At 50.1% G+C, this 16,715-nt stretch overlaps 1 protein-coding gene across 5 annotated transcripts in view; it reads right to left on the bottom strand.

Moving 5' to 3' along the window:
* The window catches only part of ZFHX3 (zinc finger homeobox 3), a 129,844-nt gene that overhangs the window by 42,872 nt on the left and 70,257 nt on the right, over positions 1-16,715 (bottom strand). For all 5 annotated transcript variants that reach the window (XM_017816260.1, XM_017816258.1, XM_017816259.1 and 2 more), the window contains one exon: positions 15,824-16,055. In XM_017816260.1, the coding sequence (XP_017671749.1) occupies positions 15,824-16,055 (232 nt within the window). The remainder of the gene's footprint in view (positions 1-15,823; positions 16,056-16,715) is intronic.

Raw genomic sequence — 16,715 nt, 5'->3', positions numbered from 1 at the left:
GAGCTGAACTATAAATCTGTGAAGACTACGATAATTTCTAGCCATGGGAATAACACCACAAAAGTACTTCTTAAACTAATTACTCAGATTCCGAAGTGCTGCCCTAATGAGCCTTCCTTCTGCCCAGAACTTGCTAAGAGAAAAAAAAATCTACCTTCAGTGCAGTAATTACTGCTTTCCCCTTCAAACTTCTAACTGGAGATCAATGCTGCATTTTAAGACTCATTGATTTACAATTAGCCTGGCTTTCCTGCTAAAGTGTTTTTAAAGCAGAGTTTACTTTTATTTTATTTTGAAATCTCAAAGATCTGGTTCTTGGATTTTACATCCTCATGAGAGGTGTGCTGGGAGCTCACAGGGAGGCAGGCATACGTCGGAATGAGAAAAGAAATGGGGCTTTGTTAGGCTGAGACTAGAAATAAAAGAAACAAAGCTACAGGAAGGGAAGGAAAAGTGGAAAAAAGGAAATGTAAATGCAAAGAGAAATAAAAATGAATTACAGGCTAAGGAAGGAGAGCCACTGCCAGGTGGCTTGGAGCTCTCACTGCTCTGCTGTTCATCAGTATCCTCGGGAAAACCCCACAGCGGCTTTGTGAACCTCTGCAAAACAAAGCATTGGTTAAAAATAGTGTGTGCAGTAGGGATGGCCCAGGCAGCCCTGGCCGCTGTGCGACCTGTCCCATGAGGAGAGTGCGAGCAAGTGAAGCCATTAAGAATTCCATGCTGATCCGCCTGCTCTCTCCTGCCTCCTCCCATCACAACATCATCTGCTTGGCATCCCCTGCCATGGACTCCTAGCACTGGAGCAGTTAAACACTAGGACCCACAAAGGCTAGGGGTTTCCATCCCTGGAGGGGCTTCAGACCCCAGCAGAGATGGCCCTATTAGGCCTGACTCTAAGCAGGACCTGTGCTTGGTGGCTTCCAGAGGCCCTGCCAACCTCCGCTGCTCTGGAAGGCTCTGACCATTCCAGAGTGTTGCAGCACTCCTCAGTTCTGACTCATTTTTGTGTCATTTCTGCAGGAAATGAGCTACACCGGACAAGCCACTTCAGTGCTCCTCAACCCTCCTTTGCCTCCTACTTCTTCCATCAAAACCAACATCAGGAAGGTCCTCTAGGATTAGCATGAGGAATGACCTGACTGGAGCCAGCTGGAGGATCTAGGAGGCGAAGGGTTTCCAGTTTTGGGGCCACCATAGTGGTCCAGCCTTGCCCTTCGCTGTCGTAAATTCTGTTCCTTACTACTGTGGGGTCCCAGGAGCCAGTGGCAGATGATGATCCTGGAATGATGAAAGCAAAGCAAGAAAACAGGGAAGCACTGTGCTGCATTTTACAGAAAGCTGCTTAGCCCCATTTCAAAGACTAATATGAAAAAAGTGCAATTAAATCCTCGAAAAACTGACAGATCAGCAAAACAAAACCACCCGGAGGAGAGCACGATTGAGCCTCATTAAGGAAGAGTTCAGTCTGTTTTTAAAACCTTTCTTAACACTTAGCTGGTACTGCTCAGCAGCCGCCGCTCCCAACGCACCCGGCGCAATTAGTGTCAGAACGGAAAGGAAAAAAATCAGCCTAGGAAACAGGAATTAAACCACCAGATCCAGGCAAAAGAATAAGATTTGGCTGTAGTGAAACCACCTGAACTTGGACAATAACCCCTCCTCAGGGTCTGCAGTAGCACTCGGCCCTGCTCCTTGCACACACACACACACAAAACACACACACGTGCCAGTTACAGAGCACAGCGTTAAGGCAAATCTGGGCTGTACAATTCCTGTCCTCATCCCCTCCCAGTCCCCAAACACTCTGCATGGCAGTCACATCCCCCCTCGAGGGCAGGTTAATGACAGATGGACAGTAAATTACACTGACCTCGACAGCAATTACAGCCATCGCCTTGGACAATAAGGAAATGGAGACACTGGGACAAATCCTGTGTTGTCCTGGAAGGACCCTTGGGCAGGAGGAGTGTGCTGGTGCTGATCGTCCCCACACAAAATTGCCAGCCCCAAACAGGACCCGATACAGCTGAGATCTATTATTTTGCAGTGGGGGTGGGGATGAAACGCATGGGAGATAGAAAAGATGGCAGAGAGATGAAGCCATTTTATTAAATCAGGCAAATTCTAATTTATTCTGGGGAGATGGAGGAGAGAAAATGGATTCACTCTCAGCATGCACACTCCATATCGTCTGATCCAATCCCCACTGCCTTGCCAGAGGGGGAGGGGGCTTTGGCCGGCTGCAATGCTCCCACAATCAGAGAAAAAGATTAAAAAAATTGGATGATTCTTCTTTTGGATTGTGCAGCGGCCATGGGGGAAAAGGCTCTTCCTGGGAATGTGAGGTGCCAAGCCCTGCTGTCAGCCGTGCTGGGATTTGGGGGTTTGCCCCTTAGGGATGTGAAACAGGCAGCACAAGGTCCAGGGCTCACTGCAGCGCATGCACCAGGCGGGCAAACGTAGGCAGAGACACTCATGGGAGGAATATCCTGCAGAGGTACCACAGGATGCCATTTTTGCTGTTCACCCCAGCACACACTCTCACAGCTGGCAGGGTTATCACCGTCATCCTTCTTCACTGGGTAAGAGATACTGGAATAAAAATGTCACGTGGGCAGTTCTAAGGAGGTTGGTGGGACCTCAGGTATGCCCAGGCTCATATGCTAGCGCAGAGCACCACCTTAACAACCACCACGGAGCACCACCGTAACACCACTGGTACCTGTGAGCATGGGCACTTTTCAGCCAGCAAAGCACTTCCACAGCCCCCATCAGAACCTGGGAGCTGAGCTTCTCCGCAGCTCCAGCCAGCACTTTGGGTGGGAGCTGAGGAGCCCACCAGGCACAACCAGGCTCAAAGCCACAGGCCAGGGCTTTCAGTGGGACAACTCAGGTTATCTGAAATGATGTGGAGGACCCAGGGGACTGCACAGTTCTGGAACAGGGACCAAAAGAAAACACAAAGGTTTGGTTAAACAGCACTGACAAAAAGCAACAGAGCTCCTGCTGCAGGGCACAGCGATCTCTCGGACTCATGGGCCAGCCACCATACAAAAAGAACAGACACCCGCAGCCCCATCTCTGCCCACACGGGGGGCTCGGGCGCTTTGGGATGGGCAACACTGGTGCACTTGGAGAGAGGAAGGTGAGATTATGCTGCACAGAACTCCACGGCCACCAGGATATCTACCACTTCAGAATTAACCAGAAGGAAATGAGAACAACATGTAATTAATTACCAGTGGCCAAATAAGTCCAGAAAAGCAAACAAAATCTTGGGTGAACAAGAAGAATGCCAAACCTGGCCAGGGCAGAACGCCTCGGGCCTCATTGTCCTGTGCAGAAATCATTCTAGTTATGCTTGCAATGATTAAATCAACATTTTACACAAGATCCTTCCGAAAACAGCCCCCTGCAGGAACTCCCCTTCCCTGAAACCATCAACACTTGTCCCAGCTCAGACTGGAGCCTTGGGGGAGCAGCTTTGCAGGAGGGAAAAGGCTGAGAGCCCAGGGAGAGGGGCCAAGCTGCAGCACCTGGAGCACAAATTCCTAACAGCAGAAATTCCTGTTTTGCATCCAACTCCAGCGTGGGCAGTGAAGCTGATTTTATGACTTATTTATTTATTTCGTCTTTGATGAACAGAAGGTTAATATAAGAACAACTCCTTGGCAAACCTTTAAGGGTAATTCAAGCGACACTGATGTGAATCAATGTTCCCTTTGTGAACGCATTACTTGGCAGAAACTGGCTTTTTGTAACCCCCTTAAACCTAGCTGGCAAAACAAAAAGAGAAAAAAAAACGTCCTTCAAACAAAAGGATGAGGTGAAAATAAAGAGAGAGTCGACTGCACTTTATTCTCTTTCATAGAAGCAAATGGATTTGGTGCTTTTTATACATTAATCAATCAATATCACTGACTGTACATCAGCGGCGCAGCCAAGTTATGAATGACCTTTCTGGCAAAGAGGACACTTTTAATGCTCATAAGACTGCTTATAGCTTAGCAACTTTCCGAATTTATGCCTGCATGATTACCCCTCGGAGGCAGGCGCCCGTGAGCACTGCGCTAGATATGACAAGGTTAGTCCTTGCCAATTTGTGCAGAAGGAAGGGGCTCTGCCCGCACTGCGTGGCTGTGGCTGGTGGGGGACAGGCTCACCCAGCAATGGGCGGTCACCTCGCCTGACATGGTGCTTCAGAGTGGGAGGAGACCAGTGGGGTCCAAACCTGGCCATGGGCCAGCAGGCAAAAGCCATCCTGTGCAAAGCTCTCAGCCAAAAGCAGTAGAAACAGCTCTCCTGAGGGCCGAAAGCCCAGAGGGAGTGACAAGCACACGTCGCGTGCCGGGGCTGGAGGCCAGGCTGTGAAGAATATCCCCCATTCATTGTGTCACTGGCCATAGTGAGTTGGAATTGCTGCTCAGGGCAGAGCCAGGGCAGGCACTGCCTCACACCACAACAGGCTGGGAAACTGCTTCCAGCTCCTCTGCTCTTTTTCACATTGTTCAAAAGAAAACAAAAGAGATCCAGTGCTCAGACCACAGCAGGGTCACCGCTCCCCTGTAAGCTGTGCCTCAGCTCCAGCAGGAGCACGGTGGCTGCTGGGGCACTGCCACACACAAGGCTTCATTTCACAGCTCTGACCTTTCCCAATGCACATCCCCAGTCAGCTCTGTAAGAACTCTGCTGAGATGCAAGTCTGGCCCCAGTGGCCCCAGTATTACACTCTTCCTCCCCACTACAGCTCCTGAGCATGCAGTGTTGTCATCCCAGCCATGGAAAGGAACAGCACAAACAATCCCTGCCTGTTTCAGACCATCCTTCCTTTCTGAAAAGCATTGTGCTCTTCCGCTTGATTTTAATCTTCCCATACGTTTCATGAGTCCTCACTTCCAAAACTTGCACCATTTGGAGCAGCCTGCAATCCGACGGGAGCTCAACATGCCCTTTATTTTGCGTTAATTACCTTCTGGGCTAGAATCAGGTCTTCCCTAACCCAGTTCTCGATCCTTCCCCTCTAGTGGCACCCAGTTTTGGAGGGCTTGTTGCCTTTCCAGCATTTTCCCACTTCTGCCACTTTAGGATGATCTTGGTCATTGTGGAGAAACCTCTTTTTGTTCCTTTCCTCTCACCAGTGCTGCTCCCCCACGCGAGATGGTACCAATCCAGCATCGTCCCTGGCCCTGCAGCCGTGTGGCTGGTGCTGCCACCCAGAGCTCTGAGCTGGCTGAGTGGGATCACTTCCACCAGGGCACCCCCCTTCAAGGGGGAAAGCAAGGGGTCCCTCCTGCTCCCCAGGCACATGGCTGGGAGGGAGAGGATGGCACGATGGGGAGCAAAGGCTCAGTGGCCCTGGGGATTCTCCCTATGTCACTGCCTTCTCTGGACAACATCCAAGGGCCTGGAACAGGGACTGACCGGTGAAGAGGTAAGAGAGGGTCACAACCTATCTCTCACCCCCCCAAATCTCATCAGAGCCCCAGGGGACAGCAAGATGTGGGCTCAGGGAATGTGGCTCAGCCGGGAAGGTCTGTGCTGCACACTGTCCACATGCCTGTGCTCTGCATCCGGGCTGCGGCCTCTGACCCTGCCAGACCAACACAAAACAAACCCCTAGTGACCCTCCATGCCACACATACACAGAAGGAGAACAGGAAGAGCTGAGTGAGTAGGTGACATGGAAAGCAGAGGTGGCTGCACAAGTGAAGTGGAACGGCCGGGCGGTGAGCGTGTCCAGCCTGTGGCCAGCAAAGGCCAAATTAATGCCATTGTTTGGCCACAAAGGAGGCAGCAAAGTAGCAGTGGAGGTTGGGGAACAATCTCAAACACACAGCTCTAATTCACCCTTCATCACCATGAAAGGGGAATGGAAAAGGCCAGAAAGCTTCAGCTTAATTGGTAACCAAATGTGAGAGCCGTTCCCAGAGAAGGGGCAGCAGCGTCTGCCCTGTGAACACAAAGATCAGAGAGGAACGAGGGGCAGCTGCACATTGTGCTCTGGCTGTGGCCCTCCGTGCCTGGGGAGCGATGGCAGGGGCCATGCACAGCCCCAGACACACCATCCCAGAGAAATGTTGAGATTTAAGGGCTTGGGACTCCAGACCAGAGCAGGGAGGGCACTGAGCAGGGATGCCTGGGGTGTTGCTTCCAAGAGGCCAGAACATCCCTGCAGGCCAATGGAAACCTACACGTGACATGCTGACGGGAGAAACCACATGTTAGGATGTGGGGAACAGAACAAAAAAATCAAGCCACTGCTATTTATTTAACAGAGTGGCCACAGGTGAATAAAAAGGCTGAAAAGGGGCAGGAGGAGGTGCCCACACAGAGGAGAGGGCTCAGGCTCCTTGGGCTGAAGGTGGGCTTGGCAGGAGCCTCCAAGTGAAGGTTGGTTCAGTGGAGCTGGACCAACACTGCTCCTCTCACCCACCACTCTGGGGAGGACTGACAAGGAACACAGAAAAAACCGCAAACTGGAAGCAAATACAGATAATAATTTCTCATACAGCTCCCAATTAACCTTTGGAACTTGTGGCCTCAATAAATCATTGAGGTCAAAACAAAATATATGGTGAGGGCGATGCGCAACTTAGAGAAGCAAACGGAGTATTTGGAAGAAATAGAAACCCTCTTGCTTAAGGGCATGAACTGAATTTTAGCAGGAATAAGGATGCGACCTTGATTTGAGGTAGGTTATTATTTGTTTATGGGTCCCCAGATTTCACTCTGAAGCAGCCAGAGCAGGACACTGGTGCTGGCAGACACATTATTAGCCAATCTCAGGGTTTTAGTGGAAAAATAAATGCATGTGGTAGCTCCTTCCCAGGCAGTTCTGAGGACGTTCAGGTCATCACCAGAAGATCAATAGGCCTCACAGAAGGGAAAGGAAGTAAGTGCATTTCAGAAGTACAGGCAAGCAGAGGACCAGGAGCAGGGACAGAGCAGAGTGCTCTGATGTGCATGCCACAAGTGGGAATGCTGGAGAGGTTCAGGCCAGGTGTCACTGCTGGCCTATGCCAGCAGTTGTAAAGTTTTGTTTCATAAATCATCCCCTTGATAATGTATGGAAGCTCATTTTGCCTATGGCTCTTACAGAAAAACAGAATCCATTTCAGAACCCAAGCTCTGTATCTCTCATCATTAAGTCCATGATCCTACAGATGAGCGGAGGAGGAGAGCACTTCCCATTCCCATAATGTCTCCTCTGAAGAAACACCTCAAAGCATTTTTGAATTTCGGGCAGTGCATTGGGTTTGCATGGCAAGGTTTGGGTAGCAGGAGGGCTCTTCTTCCAGTCCTGCCAATTAAGGACCATCAGACATGTCCTCCTCCAGCAGAATGAACTACGACAGAACCACAGCAGGGAAAAGGCAGGAACAACCAGGAAAGGAGCTGATGCCCTGCAGGGATATTCCCTGAAGGGGGGAAGGTGCAGGAGAATTCTCTTCCAGTGCTGAGCGTGACCCTGTGGACAGATCTTTTGCACAGGGCAACGAAGGCTGTAACCCAAAATGGGCATGTTCAGTGGCAGCAGCCTTCGAAGTCACCTTCCAAACAGGATGGTACATCAGCGTGTCACTACAGGTCTCACCCTACCCAGTTGTTTACTTACAAACCAGTCCAACATCCTCACTGCCTCTGAACACAAAGCCTGTGTCCAGCTGAATATAACTGACCTTTCCTTTCTGCACTGTGCCCACTCAGGGTGTTACTGGACATGTCAGCAGGGAAGAAGGTACTGAGGTCCCATCAATTCTCTGTGCTGGAGCTCCAGCCCCTCTCAGCTCTGGTCAACAGCAGAACAGAAGAGACTCAGCTAACACACCAACAGCACAGCAGCAAGGCAACTCTCTAAACTCATTAACCTGGGAACACAGGAGGCATGTTCATTCCAGAGATATTTAATTTGAAGCCCAGTAGCACAGGAAGGGAGAAAACAGCAGCGCAGCAATGGTTACAAGAGTCAGACCTTTGGAAAGGTGCTGGAGACGAGCGGCTGCCACACCGACTAGAGGAATGTCACAAATCAGGGCTGGCATGTGCGTCTAAGGTTTTGGAGGTTTCCTTTTTCTCCTTGCCATCAAAACATCAGGGCAGGGGGTTTGGCTGGACACAGCCCCTGAGCAAGGACAAGGCTGGGACAGAAGCAGCACAGCTGTGCTGACGGGACCTTCATCACGAGCTGAGTTTGCTGCTGCCAGAGTGAATCCGGTGTCACTCATGTGGACATCTAACCCTCTCCAACACACTGTGAGACCAGGCTGCAGTACCTGCAATGTCTTCAAGGCTCTACTGATTCACCTCACACAGGAGAGCCTTTCGGTCTTGAATTTAATCCGCACCACTGCAACAAGCACCTCCAAGTCCTCAGGAGATGAGATCCCTAATCTAAACCTGGATGAGAGAGAGGGGAAAAGAGAAACAGGGAAGAGAAGCAGAAGGTGCAGTGGGCACTGTGCACTGGCAGCAGAGCTTCAGGGATGCAATACCAAGGGATAGGAGTGCCATTCTTTGGTCCCAAAGGAAACGGAGCCCAGGGAGATGCTGTGCTCTGACAGCTGGCCTTCAGCCTGGCTCTGGACTTTGTTTGGATGCAGAATAAAAAGCAGAGCAGAAGAGGGACTGGGAGCCTCGCAGTGTTGTACTGCAGCATCTGGTGATGTTTCCCCCCTTACTCTTCCTAAGTGGAAAGGGCTTTAAGACGCAGCCAAACAAGAAAAACATTCTGGAACAAGTCAGCCGTCAGAGCTTCCTCTCTTTCTGCTTAATGAAAGCCATGAGCTCCGCGGGACAAGTTGCGGCTGGAGCGGGATGGAGTTTATGAGATTCCTGCCACGTCGGGGTGACGCTGCCGCGTGCTGTTGGCCTGCCCTCCCCAGCCCGGCCGTCTGACCGCTTCCTTCCGCAGGCGCCTCCCGGTGCAGTTTCATTAAGCGGATGCTTGAGGGTTTGGGTAGGTTTCTGCTACCCCCCTTTTATAAGGGGCACAGGAAAAAAGTTGCAATAAACTTTAATAAAAACAAAATTAAAACGATTAAACCTTTCATATCCTTTCAAGATTATCTCTTTGCTGCTGGTTGGTCAAAGCAGAGCTAAGGCACGAATGCTCTTGACTTTAAACTCAAAACCAACCCCAAAAAATAAGTAACAAAGGAAATCTGCCTCTGCCAGATATTAAAGGGAACCAATTTTATCCCTGCTTTCTACAGAGCCAAACCTCAACAGCCTCATGGTGTCCCAAATGCACAAGAACAGAGAAATGCTGCTGGGAAGGGAATAGAGTTTCCCAAAATTTGGTGGGGGGAAAGGATGCAAGCAGGGAAGAGATAGAAATTATGTTACAGGGTAATACCAGGAAAGAGAAGTTCCCTAAAGGTTTCTCAAAGCATCTGGCTCTCCTCACATCCTCAGGCCCTCCGAAGGAGTCAACTGTGTGGAGCCACCCTGACCCACAGCTGCCAGAAGCCCCTTTGCTGGATCTCAATGACCATTAAAGCACTGTGAAACTAAAGCAGAACCAAAAGCTTCCCCACACCTAATCTGCCCAGCCTCGGGATGGCCTCCAGTGGAGAGATCCTGCCAGAAGTATCACAGAATATGTCGACATGGAATGGATCCACAAGGATCATTGAGTCCAACTCCTGGCCCTGCACAGGACCATCCCCAAGAATCACACCACATGCCTGAGAGTATCATCCAAATGCTTCTTGAACTCTGTCAGGCTTGGTGCTGTGACCAGTTCTCTGGGAAGCCTGTTTACCGCAGCTCCGTCAAGAACTTGCTGGAAAGGTAAAAGGTCCTGAAGCCATTCTATCCACAAAAAAATGAAAAAATTCCAAGGTTCAGCCAACAAAGGGGAAGGCAACAAGCTGTCCTTTAAATGAACACACGCGACATGAGATCTTGGAAAACAAAGAGATAATCCTGCATGTGGGGTTACTTGGTGGGGTTGGCAGGGAGATCAGAACTGCTGTGAGTTCAATCAGCCCAACACACACACATCGCCCAGGGCTATTTGCCTCTGCTGCTATTCCACGTATGTTATTGCACCATGGGTGAATGTTTTCTCTAAACAGGACAATCCCTCATCTCACTCCCTTGTGTCTGAGGAGATGACAGAGAGGGATTTCCTTCTCAGACAACTGAGCTGCTGCACACCCCCAGCTGCAGGACACGGCTTCCAGCAGAAGCGACGGCCCCAACACCTCCTGCGTACCTGTGGCGTGCCTAGCACTGCTCTGACCATGCACGTACTGATGGTTTGGTTGGATTTACAAGCAGCGCTTCGGAAACAAAGCCTGAGCAGGTTCCTGCCCTTAGGGGTTACAGATCATATATAGGGAAAAGGCAGTACTGGGTTTTGGAGAGGGAGAGGCAAAAAGCCCAAGAGATGCAGATGAAGCACTTGGTGTTTGCACACAGGAGCTCAGGCTGTCACCTGGTTTGGCAGATTATTAAATGTGTCAATCAAGGACAAGCCTGGAAACGGCTTCCCTAGCCCTCTGCAATGGCCACAAATTCCAGCCAGGTAACTGAGGCTTGGTCAGCAGAGACGGAGCTGCAGCATGGTTTTGGCTAATAGATGTTGTAGCGTGGACTCTGTGTGCTCTTCTCCTGCACGTACCATACAGGTGATCTGCTTTGGGAAGTTTTTAATTGCTGTGCAATTAAGTCCCATGGAAAAGTGGAGAGAGGCTACAAAAGCAAACTAATGATTCCTTTCTGAAACCCTCCATTACCTCCAGCAGATGTTGGAGAGCAAGAGGCGTCATTAGCAATGACCACACTGCCTTTAATGGAGACCAAGTGAAATATATCAGATCCCACTAAATTTGAGTTATTTCAAGCAAGGAGAAATATCATTTGGCACTACCAACCTTCATTTCAAAAGTCTTAAAAGTTCTACTGGAAGTAGAGAGTCTGCTATCATGAAAAATCCACCCCAAAGTCCCATCCCACATCCCTGCTATAACAACTCCATGAATTACTCCAAGAAGAATTACTCCATGTTCGATGATCATGAAGGAAAAATGCCTCACATGGTTGCTCACTCTTTAAGATAGGAAAATAACAGGATGGTTCCTTCATGGAAGGTTTTTGTGGAACATCCCCTTTCCCCTTCTCCACAGTCTGCTTCACTTTACAGATGGGCTGTTCACAATTCCCAATCCAGTGCACGGCCACTAAGGGAAGGGAGGAACTGGAGAGCCTGGACAGGAGAGTGGGGAACCCCAGATCACAGCACTGGTCTCAAGGAAGCAGGTGAGGCATTAGGGCACACTGAGGGACTGAGAGGTCACAAATGGAATGGACAGACATGGCTGCTATTGAGCCTCCCTTCTGCTAGAGAGAAACTTTGTGTCTGAGAGAAACCTCACACTGCAAACCACATCCTAGGAGCTCTCTGACCAAACCTGCTCCCCAGCACACGGGACCTGCTCCCGTTACCCTGAGGTGGCCACAAAACTGCTTGTGAGGGAGAGGAAGATAAGAGAAATGTTTCACATGACTCAGTGCACAGAGGTACCAGCACCAAACAAGCACCCTGCTGTCTGCAGGCACCACAGGCAGGGCCAGGCTGAGGTGTGATTCAGTCATTCTGAGGTGGGAACTACTATTTTTAAACCATGTGGGGTTTTCTCATCTGAACACTGCGCCAGCTATACCCTGGGTCTGTTTACATACTTGGTTTCATTAAAGATTCACATCCTGATTTTCAGTCTGCAGCTTGCAGCCCTTCAGAAGGTCGAACACTGAAACAGAAGGGAGATGTGGACAGACAGTGCACCTCTGCCTGGGGGACAGATGGAGAGGGAAAGTGGGGGCCCTGGGGCATCCCCCCCCTCATCCCTGGGAACCAGCAGCTTTCCAGGGGCTCCCAGGGCAGAGCTTTGCAGAAAGGGTATTCCTCAAAATAACTGTAATCCACGTTTGGAGCAGGGAGAGTGGCTGGTCCCTTGCTGTGGGCTGGCAGAGGGAGGGACCAACATGGGTGCTCCAGCGAGGTCAGACAGGGGGGCAGAGGTGACCCTCCCAGCCCCCCTTCCTGCCTGGACAAAGGGGCTGTTCATGGTGTTCGGTGTCCAGCAAGGGCTGCCAGAGTGCCGGCCCTGCTCCTCACGCGAGGGCCCCAACAAGGACCCTGTGTTGGAAGGGGATGGCTGCCAAGGATTTGGCAGTGATGAGCAGGACTGCTGTGACTATGTGGCCACCACAGGAACTGTCCTCTGCAGTGAAACGGGCAGAGGGCAGCGCAGGCGAGGAGTGTGGACACCTGATAGATACCTATGGATATTTGTCCTACACAGAGGGAAGAGTGGGCAAAGCCCCTCTGCTCCTCCCACAGGAGGACACTATGGAAAAGGAGAGCAGAGATGGAAAACAGGAGGAGCCAGGAGAAACAGGTAAGGGAGGAAACCTATTGTGCAGAGGGACATAGGTTAAACAGCGGGGCTGTAACAGGAAAACAAGAGTGTGGGTGGCACATGGAGAGTGATACGATGGGATGAGCAGGGGCACCACATTCTAAACATGAAGCAGCTGTCCCGCTCCAACTGGTGACCCCAAGGCAGCTGCCGGAGCTACGGAGCGGGCTGAGGTGCTTGATGCCTTCTGGAAGGAAAGAAACACTTCCAAAATCAGAATGAAAATTCGGTGCAGGTTGTCTCACTCTTGTTTCTGTCATTATCTAATGAGCTGTAAGTGCATCCATCCAACATCTCGAGAACGTTTTGGTTTTTATTATGGGTTTGGGCTTTTTTTCTTCTCTAAACCCCCATCATTAAAAATCAATTAGCTTATGGGTAACGTTACACAGATGCTGCTGCAGAAAGGGGCTGACATCTGCAATGGCAGCAGCCCAGATACCACAGCAATAGATGTCCAAAAATACCCAGAGAGGACAACACCCCCTCCCTGAAGCTGTGTGCTCCCTGATCAACAAACCAGCTGAACGTCCATCCGCTTCCCCATCTCCTGCATAATGAGCACACTTCTCAGAGCAAGCAGAAAAGTTTAATTGTCTTTAATTATCCAGTTCAAGGAGGATTGGGTTTCCTGCCTGATGTCCATATAATTTCCCTGCCAACGACTTCATCATCCCCTTACTGGAAGTGGAGGTCAGCTCCTAAAGCTCTTCCCTAAAAGACACCCGAGTTTTGGGGAGGGCTGAGCTGCTGGCAAAGGCAGGGACAAAGGTCCCCGTGTCCCCAGAGCGGCTGCTTAGGCTGCCTGTGCTTCTGCGGGGTGGGAGGGAGTGAGTTGCAACTAATGTGCAATCAAGAACCATCACAATTACAAATGTAAATGAACAGGCAATTGGCACTGACCTTTGCAGATTGTTAGAGGACTAATTAAGGTGTGATCAGAGCTCTCTTCCAACAGATTGAGATGCATCTACACAAGCAAATATCTATGCACCACCCCCAGTGCTTTCTCCTACATGCTTGCACACACAGTGAGTAGGTACACACAGAGCAGATACACAGACAGAGCCAGCGTTCAACCTCGGCACCTGCGGGAGGGGAACAGGGCGACTCCAATCTGTCACACGAGGCCACAAAAAAGGACCAAAAAAGTCACTGGCCCTTTGGGCACTGGTAGAGAAATGTCACAGATCAGGGAAGTGTCACAGAGCAGTGTCTGCTCAATGTGTCTGAGCCTGTTATCTGACACAACCGGAGACCCCTCATCAAAAGGCAGTGAGAAAAGTCCACCCAGCCCTTGGCAAACAACAATAAAAACCATGATGGGGACAGAAGAGAGAGACCCCACTGCATTACAGAGGAGGAGGAGACACAGAGTGCAGACTCACACCATCCCTGTGTGTGGCCCTGCCACACAGCTGAGCGTCCCCACACTCGAGTTGATGCTCTGATACCATAATGGGATCAGAATGAGGCGGAGATGGAAGCACCTGTTCTCCCACTTGGGGGTATGGCAGCTTCTCACACAAACCTGGCCTCCATCCCCACAGGGATGCCCGGCCCAGCATATCAGTGAGGTGCACCCACTCTGTCTGACTCAACAATGGGCTCAAAGAGTGCTTGAAATTAAATATCTCAGGACAAAGCAACCTGCAAAACTAACCCCAGGTTCCCCTGCTTTGCTTTCTGCAGCCTTATTCTTGCTTGTATTCTTAACCTTTGAAATAAAATATGATCAAGGAATTGTCAGTGTCTTGTTCACTGTCAGTTTTTGTTGAAGAACCAGCAAGCTTAAAGAAAATTAAAGTAAAATATTTGTAAACCAAAATTTCCTTTCAGTGACTTGTCAAGACTTTTACTTTAAAAATATTACATTTTTTTAAATGGTCACTCAACCATTTTCCCTCCCAGCCTGTCAGCTTCTGCCCTTCCAGTACCTGCCATGTCCTAATCCAGGCAGCCAGACAGGAAAGATAAGGTTTATACAGTAAAAGACAAGGTAAACAGAAATTTCTAAAGTAAACAAGATTTTCAAGGTTGTTCTGTCTATCACAAAAGGGCACGGATGGTTTCCCCTCTCTGCTCATTTTGCATTTAAGCAGCTCACAACCCACAGCCCTGCCCAAGGTACCCTTTCGAAATCGGAATGTTTTCCTACAGCGGAGCATCGCAGCGCAGCGGAACGGCTGCCAGAGCTGCTGTTCCCCCCAGGGTGGTGTGGCAGTCACCGCGCGCTCTCACTGTCACCGTGACCTTTGGGGAAGCATGTTCCATGCCCTCGACTCCACTGGGCCACCGAGGTCATGGATTGGGCACTTTTTTCCGTAAGACTGAATTTAACTCTTAATGAAACATCTCCTGTTACACTTTTGGGGTGTTTTGGGTGTATTTCAGAACCCCATTACTCACAGGCATAGCAGCAATGTGACCCAGTTACGAATTCAAGGGACCCCCACATGTTCTCCCTCAGCTCCTGCTGCAGTCCCTTCTCAACTCTTTAAGCCAAGACCACCTCCCTCATCTCCATGTGTGTTTACTGCACAATGCCAGTTCCTCAAAGTGCTTTTCTGTAGGATTTACCCATTTTCACAGCAGTCATGGAGGAATGTCCTGCCTGAAGCCAAGAGGAGGGTTGTGAAGGCTTTTGCTGACACCCCCCAGCTCCAGCACCTTCACAGCACACGAACCAGCTGACCCAAGCCATCTCTCCTCTTCCTCCCTCCAAAGAGGGCTTCAGGAGACCTCGATTTTTCAGAACATTAAGAACTTCTTAGCCCTTTACATGACTAAACAAAGTACCATCTCTGTTCCGTCCAGCCTAACTGCTCCCTTTAGGTACATCTGCTCTTGCTGCAATTCCTTTCCTATGATTTGTGTGAGCAAATGCTTCATCCAAGCCCTTCACTCTATCTACCTTGCCAAGAGGAGACATGGAAAACAGATACGGAACACTCACCCCTTCTGCCCACTCCTAGCCAGCTCCTTCCTCCTCTTGATTCAGTGTGGCTTAAGTAACAGAAATCAGTGCCAAGCTGCTACAGCTCGTGCTGGCGCACAGGGCATCACTTGAGCCACTGCAAAACATCTACTACTGCACTGGTTTGTCAAGTTGTCCAGATGTGATGGTACCTTTAAATGGTCATACAAGATTCCAGTGTTTCAGACAGCAACCTAAACCGACACACACGCTTCTACGTCCCAAACTTCTAAATCCCAAATCCCACCTCAGCCAAGAGGGATTCCCATAATGTGTTTTTGATAAACCATAAGTGTCATCCCACAGCAGGAAAGAGAAACAGGAATGTCAATGAGCTTGTCACTGAACAGCTCAGAGGGTCCGATGCCATTCACCCACCCCTGCCCCCAGCTCATGCCAGGGTGGCAGCACTCACCGGCCTCGGCAGCTGGACACTTCCGGATGGTGAAGATCTGCCCCAGATCCTCCTCTTCTTCAGGAAGACCTTTCTGTAGGCGCTGCAGCTTCCGGAGGCTTTCGCTCCGCTGGTGTTTCATGGAGCGCACGTGCTGGATGAGGTTCAGCTTGGCCTTGGTGGAGTAATTACAGAGGACACAGTGGTAGTAGCAGCTTTCACCTTCGACCCCGCTCTCATGGTGCTGCAGGTGCTGTGGAGAACAAAGCAGAGGGATGTGAATGTCCTTTATTAGCCCCTATCCCCTGAGTTAGTCCACTGTAAATTGCTAAAAACCACCTGGGAATTAGTTAAGAAACCACGTTTTGACACAGACCCAGTGAGACCAAGCCTGTTTGTTCCCAAGGTACCATGTGCTCTCCTGCTGAGGAGCAAGAAAATCAAAACATACTGAAATGGGCACAAAGCACAGATAGAGAAAGGCAAGATTATCTCCTTCAGTGAGAGAAAGCACCAGGCCCAGCACTAACACCTGCTCATGACCCACACAGGGCTCATTCCTTCACACTCATAGTTTGTCCTGGGAAGGGATCCAACTGCATGTCATACATAAAATTAAATTTGATAAATTCTAATGGAAACTACAAAGAATAAAACCAAAGCAATACTAGAACACAATAAACCCATTAGATAGAGAGGTCCTGGAAGCAGTGTATTGAAGCAGAGTGCAGAGCCATCCTGTCCATCACCCAGCACTCCACTCCCTCGGATTGGGAAGGAAGCAGCAGCCTGGCTGGAAGATATTTGTGACAGCAACCCAGGCTGAAGAGCCAACAGCAGGAATGCAGCCGGGCACCACTGTGAGGGCTCAGCACTTGGAAAAACCCTGGTCCCTCTCTGGAGCTGTGCTGTT

This window comes from Lepidothrix coronata, unplaced genomic scaffold, assembly GCF_001604755.1.
Source record: "Lepidothrix coronata isolate B3197 unplaced genomic scaffold, Lepidothrix_coronata-1.0 Scaffold54, whole genome shotgun sequence".
Lineage (NCBI taxonomy): Eukaryota > Metazoa > Chordata > Aves > Passeriformes > Pipridae > Lepidothrix > Lepidothrix coronata.
Note: the sequence above shows the minus strand (reverse complement) of the source record. Positions and strands in the feature narration are given on the sequence as shown.